Source organism: Parambassis ranga, chromosome 21 (assembly GCF_900634625.1).
Source record: "Parambassis ranga chromosome 21, fParRan2.1, whole genome shotgun sequence".
Taxonomy (NCBI): Eukaryota; Metazoa; Chordata; class Actinopteri; family Ambassidae; genus Parambassis; species Parambassis ranga.
The window spans coordinates 14,286,142-14,303,636 of record NC_041041.1 but is presented as its reverse complement, the minus strand read 5'-3'; the positions used below and the strand labels follow the sequence as shown (position 1 = coordinate 14,303,636).

At 42.6% G+C, this 17,495-nt stretch overlaps 2 protein-coding genes across 2 annotated transcripts; both read left to right on the top strand.

Moving 5' to 3' along the window:
* The first annotated feature begins 862 nt into the window (after window positions 1–862).
* On the top strand, window positions 863–4,999 carry LOC114426279 (cell surface A33 antigen-like). The gene is made up of 7 exons (XM_028393573.1): window positions 863–1,050; window positions 1,292–1,458; window positions 1,959–2,172; window positions 2,306–2,470; window positions 2,558–2,674; window positions 3,110–3,230; window positions 3,342–4,999. The coding sequence occupies exons 1-7, from the start codon at window positions 999–1,001 to the stop codon at window positions 4,087–4,089; spliced, it is 1,584 nt and encodes a 527-aa protein (XP_028249374.1). The 5' UTR covers window positions 863–998; the 3' UTR covers window positions 4,090–4,999.
* Window positions 5,000–5,184: 185 nt separating this feature from the next.
* LOC114426831 (immunoglobulin-like domain containing receptor 2) lies at window positions 5,185–16,210 on the top strand. The gene is given in 11 exon segments (XM_028394478.1): window positions 5,185–5,432; window positions 8,125–8,454; window positions 8,737–8,856; window positions 11,236–11,292; window positions 12,196–12,332; window positions 12,334–12,343; window positions 12,430–12,591; window positions 12,942–13,055; window positions 13,458–13,653; window positions 14,003–14,669; window positions 15,824–16,210. Coding segments are annotated over 11 exon segments (1,872 nt in total). The 5' UTR covers window positions 5,185–5,389; the 3' UTR covers window positions 15,860–16,210.
* Window positions 16,211–17,495: the final 1,285 nt, after the last annotated feature.

Below are 17,495 nucleotides of genomic sequence, written 5' to 3'. Positions count from 1 at the left end.
CTATTTGGGGTTATTAATCTAGACTATTAGTACTGTCAGTTGATGTCTGAAGTTACCACATGTGTACTTGTACTTGAAGGGAACAGGGTGTACATACAATACACTGGTGACAGAGTGCACAACAGATGATGTTTGCCCAGGGCTTTTCAACAGGTAGATCTAGCCATGCACAGCTCCACAGCGTCTGCTAATAAATGTTAATACCATGTAGATGTCCTACCTGGAGTCGTGTTTCCTGGAATGTGGACCAGGCTTAAGCAGTTATTGACCTGTTCATACCATATGAAGCCTGATGGAAAAACACTGCAGGTTTTAAAACTGGTTGAAGGAAAATATTCAACACATCCTTTAGAACTAAAATACTGTAACCAATATATATATTTAGGAAAAGATCATAGCTTTTGATTATTAAAAAGCCACCCCTTCAAACTGTGGACAAACTAACATGCTCTTATTCTCAAGGCCACAAGAGGTCACTGGCGTAATCTGTTATTGTCTTCTTAAAATGTCACCCAACACACCAGTTTACAAGCAGAAAAGAGATCCCCACATGCTCACTTGTATGGAAAAGGTGTGCCATGATAACAATGTTGAATAGCAACAGACTGGATACTCTGGCTTTTGGCACAGTATGAGTTTATTATTGTCGGGGTTCTATCTATCTATCTATCTATCTATCTATCTATCTATCTATCTATCTATCTATCTATCTATCTATCTATCTATCTATCTATCTATATGTATGTTCTTTGATCTTAGATGAAAGATCTTTGCTTATCACATTTAGCTCTAATTTCCATGTTTGATCAGAGAAAGCAGATCAATGATTGGACCTCTGGTGCCATGTGACCATGATGACTTATTACCTGGAAGGTACAACTTCTTCATACTGCGCAGTTCATCACGAAGGTCATAGGCGGGCTCCCGCTCTCTCTGGACTGAGAGCATCAGATTCAGATACATTTTTACTGGCTGGATGTTTTTATCCTTTTATTGAAATGACGATGGAAAAGCAGCTGCGATGGCGACAGCTTTTTCTCATTATCACAGGTGGGCTTTATACTTTTTGTCCTATTCTTTCTCCTATATGTGACAGCCATTGCCACACCTTATTGTGCTGGTATAATCAGAGTTAATCATTAACATAACTGCTTGCCACTTATCCGGAAGCAGGCTGAAAAGAGATCTTAAGGTGGAACCACTGAAAAGAAATGCTACATTACACAGTTGATGATAAAACCGATGTAACTATGACTTGGAGATTTATTCTGTGTATATCTCCTTATCCCAGTGCTCCCCTGCTGCAGCAGTTTGCAGGTTTCTATTCCAGTGGCAGAATATGAGGTTGCAAGAGGCGGTGATATTAGCATGACCTGTTCCTTCGTCCCGGCCCGACCAGTGGTGAATAACTTTGTCCTCTCATGGGAAGCTTACCCTGACAAAGACGGCGATGCATTGGTAAGAAGACAAACTCTGCATAAAGATTACTGTTTTCAGCTTTATCATTTAAATCCTAATCTTACACAGTGTAAGACCAGGCATCAATCTGCTTTCTGTTTCACTGAATGTAATTCGGTGTCTGTGCATGTAATTGAAGTGAACTTTGTCCACTGGGCGATGAATGGGTGGGAGAGTCAGGGTTACTTCTTGTCACTGCTGCACACATCAGATGATTCAGAGACTGAGAATTTGGTTTTTATTCATTAAAACTATGTACATAAAAGGGCCTCAGGTAGGAGGTGTTAACTGTAACCCAGTGTTGTCAAAATGGCAACAAATGGGCTCCACTAGGTGAAAATAAGGTGAATAAGATGGTGGATCAGGTCAAATCATCACCACTGGACTTGTGAGCTTGTCAGTTTACATTATCTGTGATAACTTTTCTCATGTCATAGTGTTTACTTGTAAACTAAAGCTGCAGTTAACTAAGCAGAAATCTCATGTGTTTAATTCTCCAGAAATCGGTGGCCACCTACTTTCTGAACAGCCCAATTGACATCGCACCTGCTTATGAAGGCCGAGCCTTCTTGGAGGTTGACATTACCAACCAGGTGAGCACACTCCGATTAACAAAGGTGACCATGCAGGACAACCGGCGATACCAATGCAGCGTAAAAATACCCGGTGATGATGAGGGAACGACAGCTGCAAGCACTTCCCTTCTGGTCCTAGGTGAGAATTAACTGATATGATTTATGTGTTGTTTTTTGTACTGTGACAGATGTATGCTTGCATTGTCTCATCTAAAAACATCATTAAATAAAAACAGTAACATCATTTTTGGGTGTAATTCCTTACATTCCAGTGGCTCCCTCTGCACCAGTCTGCATACTTCAGGGAAAAGCCGAGTACTTTCACAATGTTACACTCACCTGCAAATCTGAGGAGGGATCCCCACTACCTGCATATGATTGGAAGAGCAACAGTGTCAACAACATTCCCAGAGAATTTCCACCGAAAACCGTTCAAAGTAGGCTTTTCAACAACCCACACATTAAATGCCACACACACATTTGTCAGGAGTCTGTCTCTTTAGTGTGTTGTTTTTGTATTGCAGAGAATGGAGCTCTATCTCTTTTTAACATTTCAAGAGAGACGTCTGGCTTCTACATTTGCACATCAACCAATCGGATTGGTTCTGCCAGCTGCAACTTTACCTTAGCTGTGGTGCCCAGTGAGTCTTAACATTATTTACCTCCTCATATATCCACAATGAACACATGGTTATCTCACTTTGATGCCTGCCCCCTGGTGGCCAAAGATAACTTGATGTAGCATTAAAAAATGTACTTGAAAACTGAGGAATCTCATATAATAGATTAGTAATTAATTATCAAAAGGCAATGATTGCTGAAGAAGAATAAAGTCTATATTGTAGCATTGTGTCATCCACAGAAAGACCAACAATAGGCAATAGGTAAGGACATAATACTAGAAATTAATTTCCCTCACTTTCTCTCTCTCTCACCAGTATTATTATTTATTATTTAACCACAACCATGATCTCTAACCTTAAAATGTAAACATATTTATCTTGTTAAAAATAAGCTGTAAATGCTTACGGAATGGGAATCATCTCTAGACTGAGTATATTATCCTTTTCCCTCAGGCAGCATGAATATTGGCTCCACTGCAGCTATAATTGGAGGAGTTGTTGCAGGTTTTCTCGTTCTAGGCATTCTCATTTACTGTTGCCGGAAAAAAGGCAAAAAGGAGAAGTATGCTGAAGGGTATGTAGGCTGGCTGTTTCTGTTACAACAATATTTCTGTTTGTGAGCTAACAGAATCCAAGTCATCCGACCATCCACCTCTGTTAAATTTCATGTCCTTGTCTTTCTTAGCGCGCCCAGAGAAATGGAGTTTTATGACCGAGACGCTCCTGAAGCTGGAGAACCGTACTTGGATGAAAAGTCAAACAGTGAGAAGAAGCAGGTTATCCAGTATGAAGACAAAGACACTGATCATCAGACCAGTTACAGTGAAGGACCAGTGGGGAAGAAGTCTGATGAAGATCAGCACAGTTATAACAGTGGTAAAGAAAGGCATAATGGCAAGGGTAGTGATGCTGGCTCTCAGCATTACCAGGGCAACCAGCACGATGGCTATCGTGGAAGTCGTGATCACCTTGACGATCAGCGTGATCGCTCTCGAGGTAGTCGTGATCGTCTTGACGAGCAGCGTGAACGCTATGGAGGTAGTCGTGATCGTCTTGACGAGCAGCGTGAACGCTATGGAGGTAGTCGTGATCGCCTTGACGATCAGCGTGAGCGCTACGGAGGTAGTCGTGATCACCTCGATGTTCACCATGAGCGCTACGGGGGTAGTCGCGATCGTCTTGACGATCAACGTGAGCGCTATGGTGGCAGTCGTGATCGCCTTGATGATCAGCGTGAACGCTACAGGGGTAGTCGCGATCGCCTTGATGATCAGCATGAACGTTACGGAGGTAGTCGTGATCGCCTTGACGATCAGCGTGAACGTTACGGAGGTAGTCGTGATCGTCTTGCCGATCAACGTGAGCGATATGGTGGTAGTCGTGATCGCCTTGATGATCACAGTGATCGCTATCATGGCAGCCAGTACGAATAACCATGTTACTGAATGTTGTTTTCTATTTTTTGTCCTAATTGACTTACTTTTATATCATTTCATAGCTAGAGAACCTATGCCACAACCTACATGTTGGTGGTGATGCAAAAAGCAACAACTGTGGTTGGTATTTTTGGTGGTATTGTATTACCTTACACACACTGTTGGGTTCAGAGCTAATAATGGATCACAGTTTCTCTTTCATTGTCTGTTTTGACATTTTGTGATGTAATTTTATAGGAAAGCTAACACACTGTAGCTCACAACAGTATACAGGGTACAGTGTAGATTTGATGCACAGGTATAATTCCAACTCAACAAAGCCTTTCTAGCATACGGAGCCCCTCTGATGACATGGTCAAAAAATAAATAAATCGTGGTCACGAAATATGTATAATGTGAGCACGAAATACTAGTTTGTTCACACAAAATACTATTTCGTGGCCACAAAATACTAATTTGTTCACTCGAAATACAAATTTGTGGCCAAGAATTAGTATTGTTGTTGGCGGGGTGCACCCTTCCCTGGCAGCTGCAAACGAATTAGTATTTCATTTTATTGATTTTTTGACCATGTCATCAGAGGGGCTCCGTACTAGGGGACAGTTAGTTAGTTAGTTGTGAACGCCTTGTCTCTGCCATGCTAACCATGCAGATGTAAACAGGTACACTGACTTCTTAAACCAGGGTGCTAAGTGCAAGTCTTGGCCTGTCTGCCAGTGATAAGCAAAATTAGCAATCCTAGTTTTTATTTTTACGTTTTATCTTGTATTGAGCTTGTTTAGCATGTGTAAAATTACAATTAAAGTATTTCAATGTTAAATTTTTTCATGTGATAAAGAATCTGCATTGAGAGTAAAAAGTGTGTTTTTATGTTAAGCTCAATAAAACCGAGTTTTACTTTACTGTGCGAACTTGTGGCCGTTTGTGTGCAGTGAATTCTTCAGAAACTCCATGCCAACTCTGACCTGCTTTTATCAGCCGGCTGCCGTCCTCCTCCTCTTCGTCCTCCTCCTCCTCTTCCTCCTCCTCACAGACATCTGCACACTGCTACATTAAACTACAATGACCGCAGCACAAACACTGGCATTACACTGTAAGTGAACACAGTGCGGGGTCTCGGGAAGTGGTCTGTTTCCTAACATACTCTCTGCCTGTGTTGTGGCGCTGGACTCACCTCTTCCTGGAGTGGTACAGTCCCGTTAGACGCAGTCAGTGCGCAGAAGCCAGCCACAGTTAGCGGACCACGACATGACATAACATGCGGATAAACTGCACTTTACTTTAACAAACGGAGTGTATGATGAACTTTTACCGGCTGGCTTTATTATTGGGAGCAACAGGTGAGTCCTATTTCTTTCCTTAAAATATTAGAAATGCGTTTTACGACCGCAGCAGCAACAGGTTGATCCGATGTAAACTTACTGATAATCACATACAGGCTGTAGAAGAATGAGCCAAAAATCCTTTATGTTTTACATGTTATTTTTTTGTCATTAAAATGAGTTATTCCCCCCCATCTATAATGGTGGTTTGCCCCGTTTTAACAAATTATTGACAGTGTGGATTTTAGGGGCAAACCAAGTAATCCTTGCTGGATTTATGCCTGGTGTTCACTGTTGAGTAGAAACTATGTGATACTTGGATGGTTGTGGCAGTATTTAGATACAATAATAATATAAATCTGTATGTTTTGCAGGATACATATATTTTATAAGAGCACAAAGTGCTGAACATTACCTGGTTTCAGCCTCTTAAATGTGAGAAAATCATTCACATCACGCCATTTCTAGTAGTATGCAGGGTTTAGACTCTACTTTAGACTGCTTTGGCATGAAACAACAGGCATTTTACAGCAAGGAAACTCAAGAATAGACATAGGCTGGCAGTGTACCCATGGCTGTGCATCTGTGAGATATGCATGCTGCAAACTTTCTGAGCATTTTGTCATTTTTCAGTGAAACTCTATCATCAGACGTGGAGATTATATTCCAGTTTATCAGCCCCTTTTTGTTGGGTTAATGAGTCAATGTGAAGGAATGCAGTGCAAAGTAAAAAGGCAGGAAATGTGACAGCTCAGGAGAGGAAAAGGCCGCCTGTATTCAGGAAACATGCAGGGTCCAGCAGCAGAGCTTTGACCCACAATACCCCCCTCGCTATAAAGTGTGATCTAGTCTTGAAATGAGGACTTTATTCGGTGTGAATGCAGGGTGGTGAAGAAGAGGCTATAACCTGCTCATTACCCTGCAGTGAGTCACAGTAAACAGCAGTTAACAGGTGTGATGCACACAGTAGTTTCTGATGGCATTCATGAGCAACAGTTTGGTTTAAATCTCTTGTGAGTAATTGGTCTGTTCACATCCAGCTGGATGAGACCTGCTTACTCCCATTGGTTGGGAGTGTAGGACCTCCTCCCCCACCTCTCAAGTGAGACAGGAGAGGAGGGGGCCCTAACAATGGACTGGTCCATGAAAAAAGACACAAAGAGAAGACCACAGCTTTTCTGTGGGAGGAATGCACCCCTCCTCCTGTGCTCCATATATCCTGTAAAATCATTTGGCCTAATGCCGAGTACCAACCCCTGCTTGTCTGAGGGAGGTATTCATAATAATTGAATGACAAGAAAAGCTCATAAATTTCTTTCTGAATTATTCTGAATTTCTTTCAGTCATTTTAAGCCCAAGTGTTGATGTGCAACTCTTAATTTGCTCCTTAAAACACAGTAAACAGTACACACCCTGAGTGGGAAAAACACTGCGTGGTAAATTTTCTTCATTTTTAAGGGATTAATCATCATTTTTAATCATTTGTTTGTGAGTTTTCTGGTCGGTTAGTCAGAAGAAACATTTATCATCATCATTACCTTGGACCCTGAGAAAATGTTAGTCACATAAAAATACTAAGTATAGTTCACTGTCAACCTGGAAATAAACTGGTTTGATCATATCAGATAAATGTGTTAAACACAGGGTGTATGATCCTCCTACTGGTCTTAAGGAGAGGCAGGCCTGTGGACGTGCTTTTGTTTTGATTTCCTGTTCTTCTGGGAAATGTTTAGAGCAAGTTCCTGCCCCACCTAGAGCTAATATGACTAGCAGAAAGTACCCACAACTGCGTCTGACCCACTACCATCTCCTCCCTCTGTGATGACAGCCCCCCCGCCTCTCCGCAGGCCTCCCCTGCCCCCCACGCACACACTGGAATTTAACCTTCCTGACCCCTGAGTACTGAGCAGCAGAGGAGCCCCTACACGCCTTATCTCTGTTCCTGTCTGTGCTCCTGTTTGGATATGATGCAGATTACAGTTTCTTATCATAAAGTCATCTGAAAGAAAAGACACATCTGTTTCTTCAGCAGTTTAAAGTCATAACTGGCACCATTTTCCTGACTTTAAACTGCTTTTGTCAACACTCAGATCGCCTGGAATCAATCCACACATCATCTACTAAATATAGATGAATTAAGATGACACATTTTACATAAGAGACATAACCATGACCTTTAAAACCATTGATACAACTCTGAAAGTCACAGGACTACACCTTATAAACCGGCAGCTAAGCTTTGATGAAGAACATCTAAGTAAGAGAATTTAAACTGTATATATTTTTATTTTTGTATTGCATTATACACTGGTTCATTAGCCAGTTGTTTTAATGAGTGTGTTACAGCCCCTGGATATGGGGAGAAATAAACTGAATGTTAACACCCTAATCAGAATGGTCTCTCTCACAGAAAAATCAACTCAATCAGCCAAAAAGCTACTGACAGGGGTCCATTTAGAGCCAGTGGTGCAGGAAAGTGATCAAAGTACAGTAAAATCAGTATTTCTAGTGCTGTGGTCTAATCTAATGGCTTCCCTGAGAGGCTGTCTGCTGTGTAAAATGTTTATAAGTTTAGTGGCTGCTTTACATAAACTGCTGTTCTTTGGTCAAGTAACATAACATTTGTGTTATTCATTTGTCAAATTAAATGTCAAGGAGTCAGACTGACTTCTTTCCACTTGCTTCCTCTCTTTGTGTGTTTGTGCGTCAGTGTGTGTTTGTGATGGTGTGCATGTCTCACTGGGGGAGACGCAGCGTTTTGCGATGCTCTTTCAGTCCGTGGTCCTCAAGTGTAGGTACCAGACGGCCTCCATCCAGACGCCGGTGGTGCAGTGGTGGTACAAGTCCTACTGCAGAGACCGCACACGGGAGTCCTTCACGCTGCCGGAGACTCTGGGCATCACAGCTTCGGAGCTGGGAGCCACATCCCACCTGGAGTGCTCCGACAGCAGCCGCACAGTTCGGGTCGTGGCCTCAGCGCAGGGAGCCTCCATGACGTTGGCTGAGTACTACAAAGGCAGAGACATCGGCATCGTAGACAGTAATGTTATCAGTTTTCTGGCCTTTTTCTAAATGAAACTCTTTTGTCTTAGTTACACAATAAAGCAGGCACAACAAACACAACCCCCTGCCCTTTACACCTCAAGCCTTATCAGAACAAAACACACATCTTCTTCTATTCAGGTGTGTCAACAAGACCTCCTGCTGCATTAAACTCTGGCTGCCATGACAGTATTTCATTGATTATCTTAGGGTTTATTTGTATGCTGTTTTCATTTAAGATGTGTATGTAAGTATAACCTTGTTTTTTGTGACTGTGCAGAAGCAGACCTGCGTATTGGGCAGCTGCAGTGGGGCGACAGTGGAGTGTACTTCTGTAAAGTCATCATTGCTGATGACCTGGAAGGGAAGAATGAGGCCCAGATGGAGTTACTGGTGCTCGGTATGTGTGCTCATTATTTCTGGCTACACTTCTTTTTTTGTTACTTCTGTTTGTTTGCATTATACTGTAAGTTAAGCCAGCATTTTATCTTGTTAGTAAAAGTTTTTTTTCATTGTCCTGCATTCCCAAGTGTCTGTACTTCTGCCTCCATGGAGCCAGCCAAATGCTGTTTGCTTCTTTCCATGGCCCCGATCCTCCATGACAGACTCTATTGTTTAGACACTTTAAATGGTGGTGTGGACTTGGCTGGACTGGTACTGTCAGTTTGACACTTGGACAGAGATCCAGTCTGTCACAGACCTGAATGACTGTACGCGATCATATCGTGCTTTTATTTGTGTTTTTGTGTGTCTGTTCACCGAGGACTGTGTTATTGATTAATGATTACATGCGGCCTCCTAATCTTCACTGAACTTATATTTATGTGCTAAAGGTCAGACAGTCACCATCTGTAGTAGTGCTGTAGCAGCACTGAAAGAAACTGTGCACACTTGTCTGTTGCCATGACAACATTCCCATTGAGATGAGCCACGTGTTAAGGTTTGCTGGTGGAGCATGTGAAGAGAGAGAGAGATGTAAAAAGGGGAAGATCTGTGCTACACTCTCCTTCACCGGTATGATCTGGTAGTTTGCTGATGTTAGATGTGCTTCGTCTGCTCATTCATTCAGCTCCTCCACTGAGCACTAAGCTGATTATAATCGGCTCTCAGGAGAGGAGAGGGGGGAGCTTAAAGTTGTGAGAACAACAAGACCGGTTGGATTTAGGTACCAGACCTCTTAGCTTTACTGCATTGCAAGTAGGAATAATTACAAAGTAAACACACTTTTTATTTGTTGTTTATTTGTTTGCCAAGAGTATGGAGTAACTTAACAATTCAATCTAGACAATAAAATGTAAATGTAAATCAATGCTTAGCTCAGCATAGGTGAGGAAGGGGTTTTGCTGAACTGCAAACTAATCTTAGTGCTAGTAAGGTCTAGTGATTATATTTAGGCTTTGAAAAAGGTGTTCATTTGTAAGGATTATCATGTTAAACAAAACGTGGAAGTGTCCTTTACGTTTGCTTATAAACCTTTGGGCCTTTGGCTTTCTGTTGAGGGAGCCTCTGCAACACTTCTGGGTTGGCTTACAAACAGTAACACCCCTGCAGCACTGTCATTTGGTGACTTTTTACTTCGTCTTATCTTTAAGGCAAACACTGTTTTTCCAAAATTCCTTCAACAACTTGTTTCTTTGCCCACATTCCTCTCTGGTTAAAAGTCTCTCTTGGATTTAGACTTCATTCGCACTCGCTCCCTTTTCTCTCCCTTTGTGTTGCAAAATCTTCTCATGTACCTCCTCATTTCTCATTCCCTGACCCTCCGTGCCCCCCCCCCCACCCTCCCTCTCAGGGCTGCATAGCTCCTCAGGTTGCTCTGTGTTACTGATGGTATGTAGATGACAGTGCCAGGCCAACGTAGCAAGGTGACTTTTTTTCCCTCTTTGTATTAAGATGCTTATTCAGTGCCTGACTGCCTGGAGGTTTTTCATCTATCCACGTTAGTCAGACACACACCAGTCAGTGACTGGTCTTTACTGTAATCACAGCCTTATCAGAGCTCATAATCAGCACACGCTAAAACACACCTGTTGCTGTCCCTACTTATATCTGTATGTAACAGTAATCAGACTCCCTGAATTATTCTGACCTCTTTATTTTATGAAGCACATTGTTTCCCACTTTAAATACTTGTCCTAGAATGTGTCCCAGTTTCCACGTGTCCTCCCCCACTTGTCTTTCACCCTGCCTGTCAGAGCACATCTCTCTTGTTGCATGTGGGTGTGTGTGTATGCATGTATACCAGCATGTGCAGTTTTAATGTTACCAGAGAGGCGTGTTTGGTGTGCACCTAAGGTTAGAGTCAAAGGAAAATGAGTGTGGCTCTGAACTGTAAACATGAATGTTCATGGCTTATGCTCATAGTCAAAGAAACTGTTTGGGCTTATATATTAGCAGCATGAACTCCACAAACTCTAATGTCAGCATGCTAATATGTTTAAGGTGCCTACAGAGAGCTATTTTACTACACTACTACACCACAAAGCAAGTATATTCAAACGTACAGATATGAGCCCTTCTCTCTGTCTCATGCTTGTTATCTATCATTCAAGGAACTGAAGGGTTTAGTTCAGCCTCAGATGTTTGTGTGGCTAAAAAAGAAAGGAATATGTTTGATGTGGGCTTGTTCTCTGAATGTTTGCTGATGCTGATTGTGTAAATAGTTTCTTCATATTGCATGACTTAATCATCCACTCTGCTACCAAATTTGCCTGACCTTTTGACCCCTGCTTCCTGCTTCCTCTGCTGGCCTTCACCTGTGCTCTCCCTCTCTCTGCAGGCAGGACAGGTGAGCAGGACGACCTACTACCTGAGTTTGCTGTGGAGATTATGCCAGGTACGGCCACTCAGCTGCACTGTTGTCTCACTGCCTGCCTTTTCCTCGCTTTCCTAATGCCTATTCCTGACTCTCAGACTAACACGTGGACATTCATTCCACTGTTGAAACTGAACTTTCCTCTTTTCCTTCACTACGTCACACTCCTGCAGTTTTATCACTTCTGCTCGTAACTTACATAAGTTCCACAGAGGATAAATAGATTGTCTTTGGTTTTGAGGGATTTCTGTTTTTCGGTGCACCCTGAGGAAGTGTGTTGTTAGTGTCTGCAAGCTTTTGAGATGTGCTGGTGGATAAGAGTCACTCAAAGCTCTCTCGAGATCTGAAGTATCCTATTTTAGAGCTCTGGACACATCATTGGAAAGGGTTCAGATTCAAAAGATACGACCACTGCAAACAATTTTACTTCAGAATTCTGACTTTTTCAGAGTACAGCAGTTGTGCAGGACTTTTTTTAATGTATTGTTGTAATGAGCATGTTCACATTCAATCCACTGCCAAATGAATCCTTACAGTACTGAATAAGCCTCTCAGCAGCAGGTAAATGTCTCCTGTGAACTGGAGCGTAAATCTTGTTTTAATTCTCACCCTGGCGTCTCGGTCACAGCAGCTTGGTTTATGTGGAGCCTCTGGTGGAGCAAAAACATCCAAAAACTTTCTAGTAATAAGAAATAAATAAATCAGATCCAAGATGAGGACAGACACTACATACACATGATCTGATTTGATGAGACCAAAGCCATTCAAATAAAAACCTGTAAAAGTTTATTGTGTTGCTGACCTCCATTGTTTGGACTCATATTGTTGTATATAAGTGTGTGTCTTCTAACCTAGAACAGTGTATTCAGTCGTTTCCCCTTGCTCTGTGTATTTATCAGTGTTTGTGTGTTTTTTTCACACCAGAGTGGGCCTTTGTGGCGTCTGTCGTCCTGGGCAGTGTGCTGCTCCTGCTCCTGTTGGGAATCTGCTGGTGTCAGTGTTGTCCTCACTCCTGTTGCTGCTACGTCCGCTGCTGCTGCTGTCCTGACACGTGCTGCTGTCCCACGCCACCGTGAGTGACACCATCCACCACACCGCCTTCTTAAAAACAGGTGTTTTTCAACATGAGTGCTTAGAAAGTTCAGTTTCACTTGACAGTGTATGAAGCGGGGAAGATGGCAAAGCGTGGACAGCCTCCTCAGGTTCCTGTGTATCCCTACTACATTCCTGGTGTGCCTGCTGTAGTTCCTCTCGCTCCTTCATCCCAAATGGAGCCAAAGATCACCTCCATCCCCTCAGTGGAGAATACCCTGGGTGGAGGTAAGTCTGTCTTTTTGTTTTTGTCTCTGTTGTTTGGTCTACACTGGGTTTTATAAGGTTTTCATCTGCTTCATTTATTAGACAATAGAACATATAGAAACAGTAGATTTATAAAGCCAGAGTGAGATAATGATTCTTTGGAGTGTTTCTCATTGTCACACAGTCTAACACTAATTACTCTGAAGAAATACTGGATCCAAACCACTAACTGGACTAACCCTCATTTCACCTGTGATCTGTCAGAAGTGTCTGTCAGCATGATGCATGTTTGTGATTTTAAATACTCACATGTGTCTGTGTGTGTCATTGCATGGTTATGTCCTTGTGTGTGTGTGTGTCCGCATCCACAGTGCGCAGTGGTTATCGACTGAAAGCCAGTCCAGACCAGGACTCAATGAAAGTTCTGTACTACATAGAGAAGGAGCTGGCTCAGTTTCCATCCAACAAGATGGCTGCACTTAAACGTAAGCCCGCACAGATTAGGCCAGTTTATGTCATCTGTGTGGCAGCCTGTGTATGACTGTGTCTGTGTTTTATGTGCATGGTATGTAGTGCTAGTTTCCATCTTACATTCATACCATCTAACAGGGGTGTGCTGGTTTGTGGGGTCACTTCATTTGTTGCTTCATTAATGCATTACAGTAAAAATCAGCAGAATCCATATCGGGCCAACGACCATTGTTGGATTTAGTGTTTTACTCAATAGAGTGGAGAATAACAAAAATAAAGGTGCTACAACATTACAAGAGTGTTTAACTCAGTAAAAACATCAGTGTTCATATTTGCAGTTATTAAGTAGTCTTAAAAATGTTGTTTTTAACAAAGATTGAATAGCAGTTATTAAAGTGAAGTGTCTGTCCTAACAGCCCGTAGCCTTTCAGAACTGAGCTCTCTTCATGATGGAGGGAATTCAGATTTCAGACACACCTATCAGACGGTCCAGATGAAGGCTCTCCCGCCCATCACAGACATCGATGACCAGTCAACGCTGAGAGCACCTGCACAGAGCCGGAGGCCCCGGCGAGACAGAGGCATACACTCAGATGATGAACTTGACCGCAGGTAATGTGAAGAGCTGCATGTTGCTATACTTGTTAAAATAATGGTGCTTGGTTACTATTTTATTAGTATGCTAACATGCTTATTCGTGCAACCAAGGGGATGTCATTAGTTTTGCAGGTGATTGGTCTTAAAAAACGAATGTAGTCAACTAATCGCTGAAGTACTCCAGATATATTTAGCCTGGACAAACCTCCTATACTACTTAACTGACTGATGCTGCCAAAAATGTGGCTAGAGGTGAAAAACAAGAGTCAAATGTCAGAGTGATAATCCCAGGTGACTTGAGAGTGTCTGTGTTTAAAAATTCTGTTATGAACATGTGTAAGAGGCATGCTCCTTCCTGCTGTAGGTGGAACCCGCGCTCAGAGCACCTGCAGAGGAAAACATTAAGCAGAAGAGGACGCACTGGATCCCTGGACGAGCTGGAGGAATTTGCTCGATCCTACGGCTCCCGTGGTCGTCGTGCTGAGCCTCCAGACCGGCCCTATGCACGGGACTACAGTCCTCCCAGGCGCTTCTACAGAGATGAAGATGATGGGTGGGGTCGCCGCAGCCCCTCACCTGCACTGCAAAAGAGAAGGGACACATGGGACAGCGAACGCTCTTTGAGACCATCCCAAAGCAGAGGCTATGACGACGCCTTCCTCAACAGTGTGCTGGAGAGTAAAGCGAGGGCCCGGGGAGGGGACAGAGGAGCTGTGAGGGTGGACGAGGACAGTGACACTCCTTCTAAAGGCAGCTCCAGAGGAAAGGGCAGTGATAGTTACTACAGCCGGTCACCTAGCAACCGACCGGAAGAGGAGGATCCTTTGCCTCCCTACTCTGAGCAGGAGTCGGAGCGGTACCGTAGGCCTGACCTGACCAGAGACCGGTACCGTACAGCAGATCCTCCCAGGTCAGAGAGATACAAACCGCCTGAGCCAGCCATGAGGCCTTTCTGTTACACCCGCCCCCATCAGGGGATGTCCCTCACACTGCAGGGGGGCAGAGAAGACAGAGAGAGGAGCAGAAATCTGGTGAGTTACTTGTAGCAGGAACAAGGACTTCCTTCCTCATCTGCTCTGCAGGAAAAGAGCCACTGTAAATAATCCTTTAGTTTTCTTATTGTCAACAAATACCAGTATCTGTAGCTGGAAGTTGAACCAATGCCTAGTTTACTTCTGTTTATGTAACGTTTGCTAAAAAAACACAGAGCCAAGCTGTTTTAGTAAATGCCAGTTAAAAGAATAAAACCAGGACCTGTCCTTTGACCCACATGTCCTGTTTTGGTTTCTGTTGGTACAATCACCTGTTGTACCCTAAATTTAGCTGCTTACTGTATAAACAGTAATTAGCGGTAATCTCCTGGAAATGTCGATAGCAACATTTAATTGGCTAATGGGCAGAGCTAATATTAGCTGCAGCATTGAAGCATTGCTGACTGCTAGCTTACATAAATTCCTTAGATGAAACAGCATTGTGGTACTTAGTGAAACATGACCTGTATAATGTACTGTATAACTCTTATGTGGTGCTGCATTTACTGTTTCACCTTAGCTACCATGTCCATCCTGAAATGTCTCATCGTTTCACACTCATGTGTCAGTGTGGATGCAATTATATACCCAAACTATCAGGTATTCTCTGTGCACAGCAGTGCTCGGTTAGACGGGCCATGTGGGTACAGTTTGTTCTGCTGCCCTCTAGTGGTAAAAATGCATTATTACACGTTTTACAGTGTGACTGAGTAGCTGTGTGGAATGTGGACCTTACATGAGATTTGTTGACAATAAGAAAACACACATATTTGTCCTTTATTATCTGAAGATGTTTTACAGTATTTGTCAGCTGTGCTTTGTGTACATAGGATTTAAAGTCTTAACACTGAACCATTATAATTTGAGGTTTTTTCTTGTTTTTTTGTGTTTTTGTGTTTTGTGTTTTTTTACATAAATTGCCATTGAATGAATGCAAATCTCTCATGACATTGACTTTCTTACACTATCACACTGTTATAAATGCTTCCTGGCTTTTCAAGTATAAACTGGTTTTACCTTCCTTGGTATGCAGTCACCAGCACTAACTGACTGATTTCCGTGAGCAGTAATAAATCTCACCAGGCTGCACTAACCCCGCATGAGCATGAATGTGAAGTCTCTAACATGTGGCTCTTGGTGTATTTCTTTAACAGAGCACTGCACTGAGCAGAGACTCTCTCATAGTGTGACAAGGCTTCCCAGCCTCGGCCCGCACAGCGCAGCCAGTCCGTTCATTAAACCCGTCCTGCAGCTACGCAGGAGGAGCTAACTGTTCCACCATCAGCCACGTGAAGTCTGCCTCATCTCACTGAAATAACATCACAGAAAAACTCTGTATGGATTTTACTCCTGCATGTACTGTACTTTTTTATTTTTTTAATCTGTTGCATTTAAGTGACCGGCCTCACACTAGTGCCAATATGTTTGTTTTTATTATAATTATTTGCCAATAGTCTAATGTAACCCAGTCTTCACACGTCTCTCTCAGCACTCAGGTTCACTTCTTTTTGCATCTGTTTGTTGTTATATTTGTGACTTGAACTGCACCTTGAATTTGTTCTGCAGTTTTTTTTATTGCACTGCTTAATTACATTTTTAAATAAAGAAAATCTTGCAGAAGTCTCTTCTCTGTTTCCACGTTGGGGCCCATACAGCTCTTGTGGAGTTCAATTCTTTGCCCTAATTGGACCGTTTGTAGTATTTATGTTTTTATATTTGTAAATCAGCACGAGAAGCATCATGTCTGCTGGACTAGGTGTGTAAATAACTGGAGACAAAATTAGCTTTTTGAATATTTGACCCTGTCTAACATGCATATCAACCCCCCTTGTATACAGCAAAGACTGTATGATATGATTTACTGGACCCTTTCAACTGAATATACCTATTGTGTGCCATCTATAAGTGGTAATTGTGTCTGATAAAGTCTGTGTACCTTGAACAAAGCCTGTGTTTTTATCAGAACTTGTCAAATATACACAGCTAAACTAACAGAGCTTTACCAACAACAGAGTTACACACAGTCAGCAGCATTCACGTGTGCAGCTTTATCATGTTTACATGAAGTGTTTCATGGGTTTCTGTCATTTCTTTAAGTCTCACCTTTGCTTCTTTTCGTAGGTGTTCTTTTTATCGTTGTTAAAGAAAACATTTAGTAATGCACACACACAGGACTGTCACCAAGTGAAAAGGTCCTCATCACACATGACAAAGACGTGCACTGAGTTTAGGAGCGGAGCCGCAAACGGACGTGAAGACAGATCTCTTCATCTATGCAGAATTCACACCGGTGTTCAAGCCCTCTTCTGTGAGCTGAGAGCAGCACTTGAGCTCAGCTCAGATGGGCCTGCTTTGTGTTTTTATGGTGGAGTTCTCTGGGGTCCATGTCCTTGACGACAGATGTAAACATCCCCTGCACAAAGAGCTGTGACTCTCATGAGTCATTGTGGGAGTGGACTTTGCACTCAGACATGCATGACACGATGGCCCGCTGCTCCTTCACTCAATTTACATTCAGATTAACCAGGATTATTATTTTCTCAGCTAAAGGGAACAAAAGCTTGAAGAGTGGCTGAGTGAATGAAGAAAGAATTCACATCAAAAGAAACACAGAGGGCCGTGTCTGAACTGGAACTTCTCTTTATTTATCAATACTTAATACTTCCACTGCAAACTATTGATCACATGGTTTGCATATAAATTCTAAAGTGTCGGAATAAGATGGGAACCTTTGCTCTGTATTGAAGAGTAAACACAGTTTACAGATCATTGGAGGAGGTGATTTGTCACTCATGGTTACACCTGTCGGAGGGGGCGGGGCCTGTG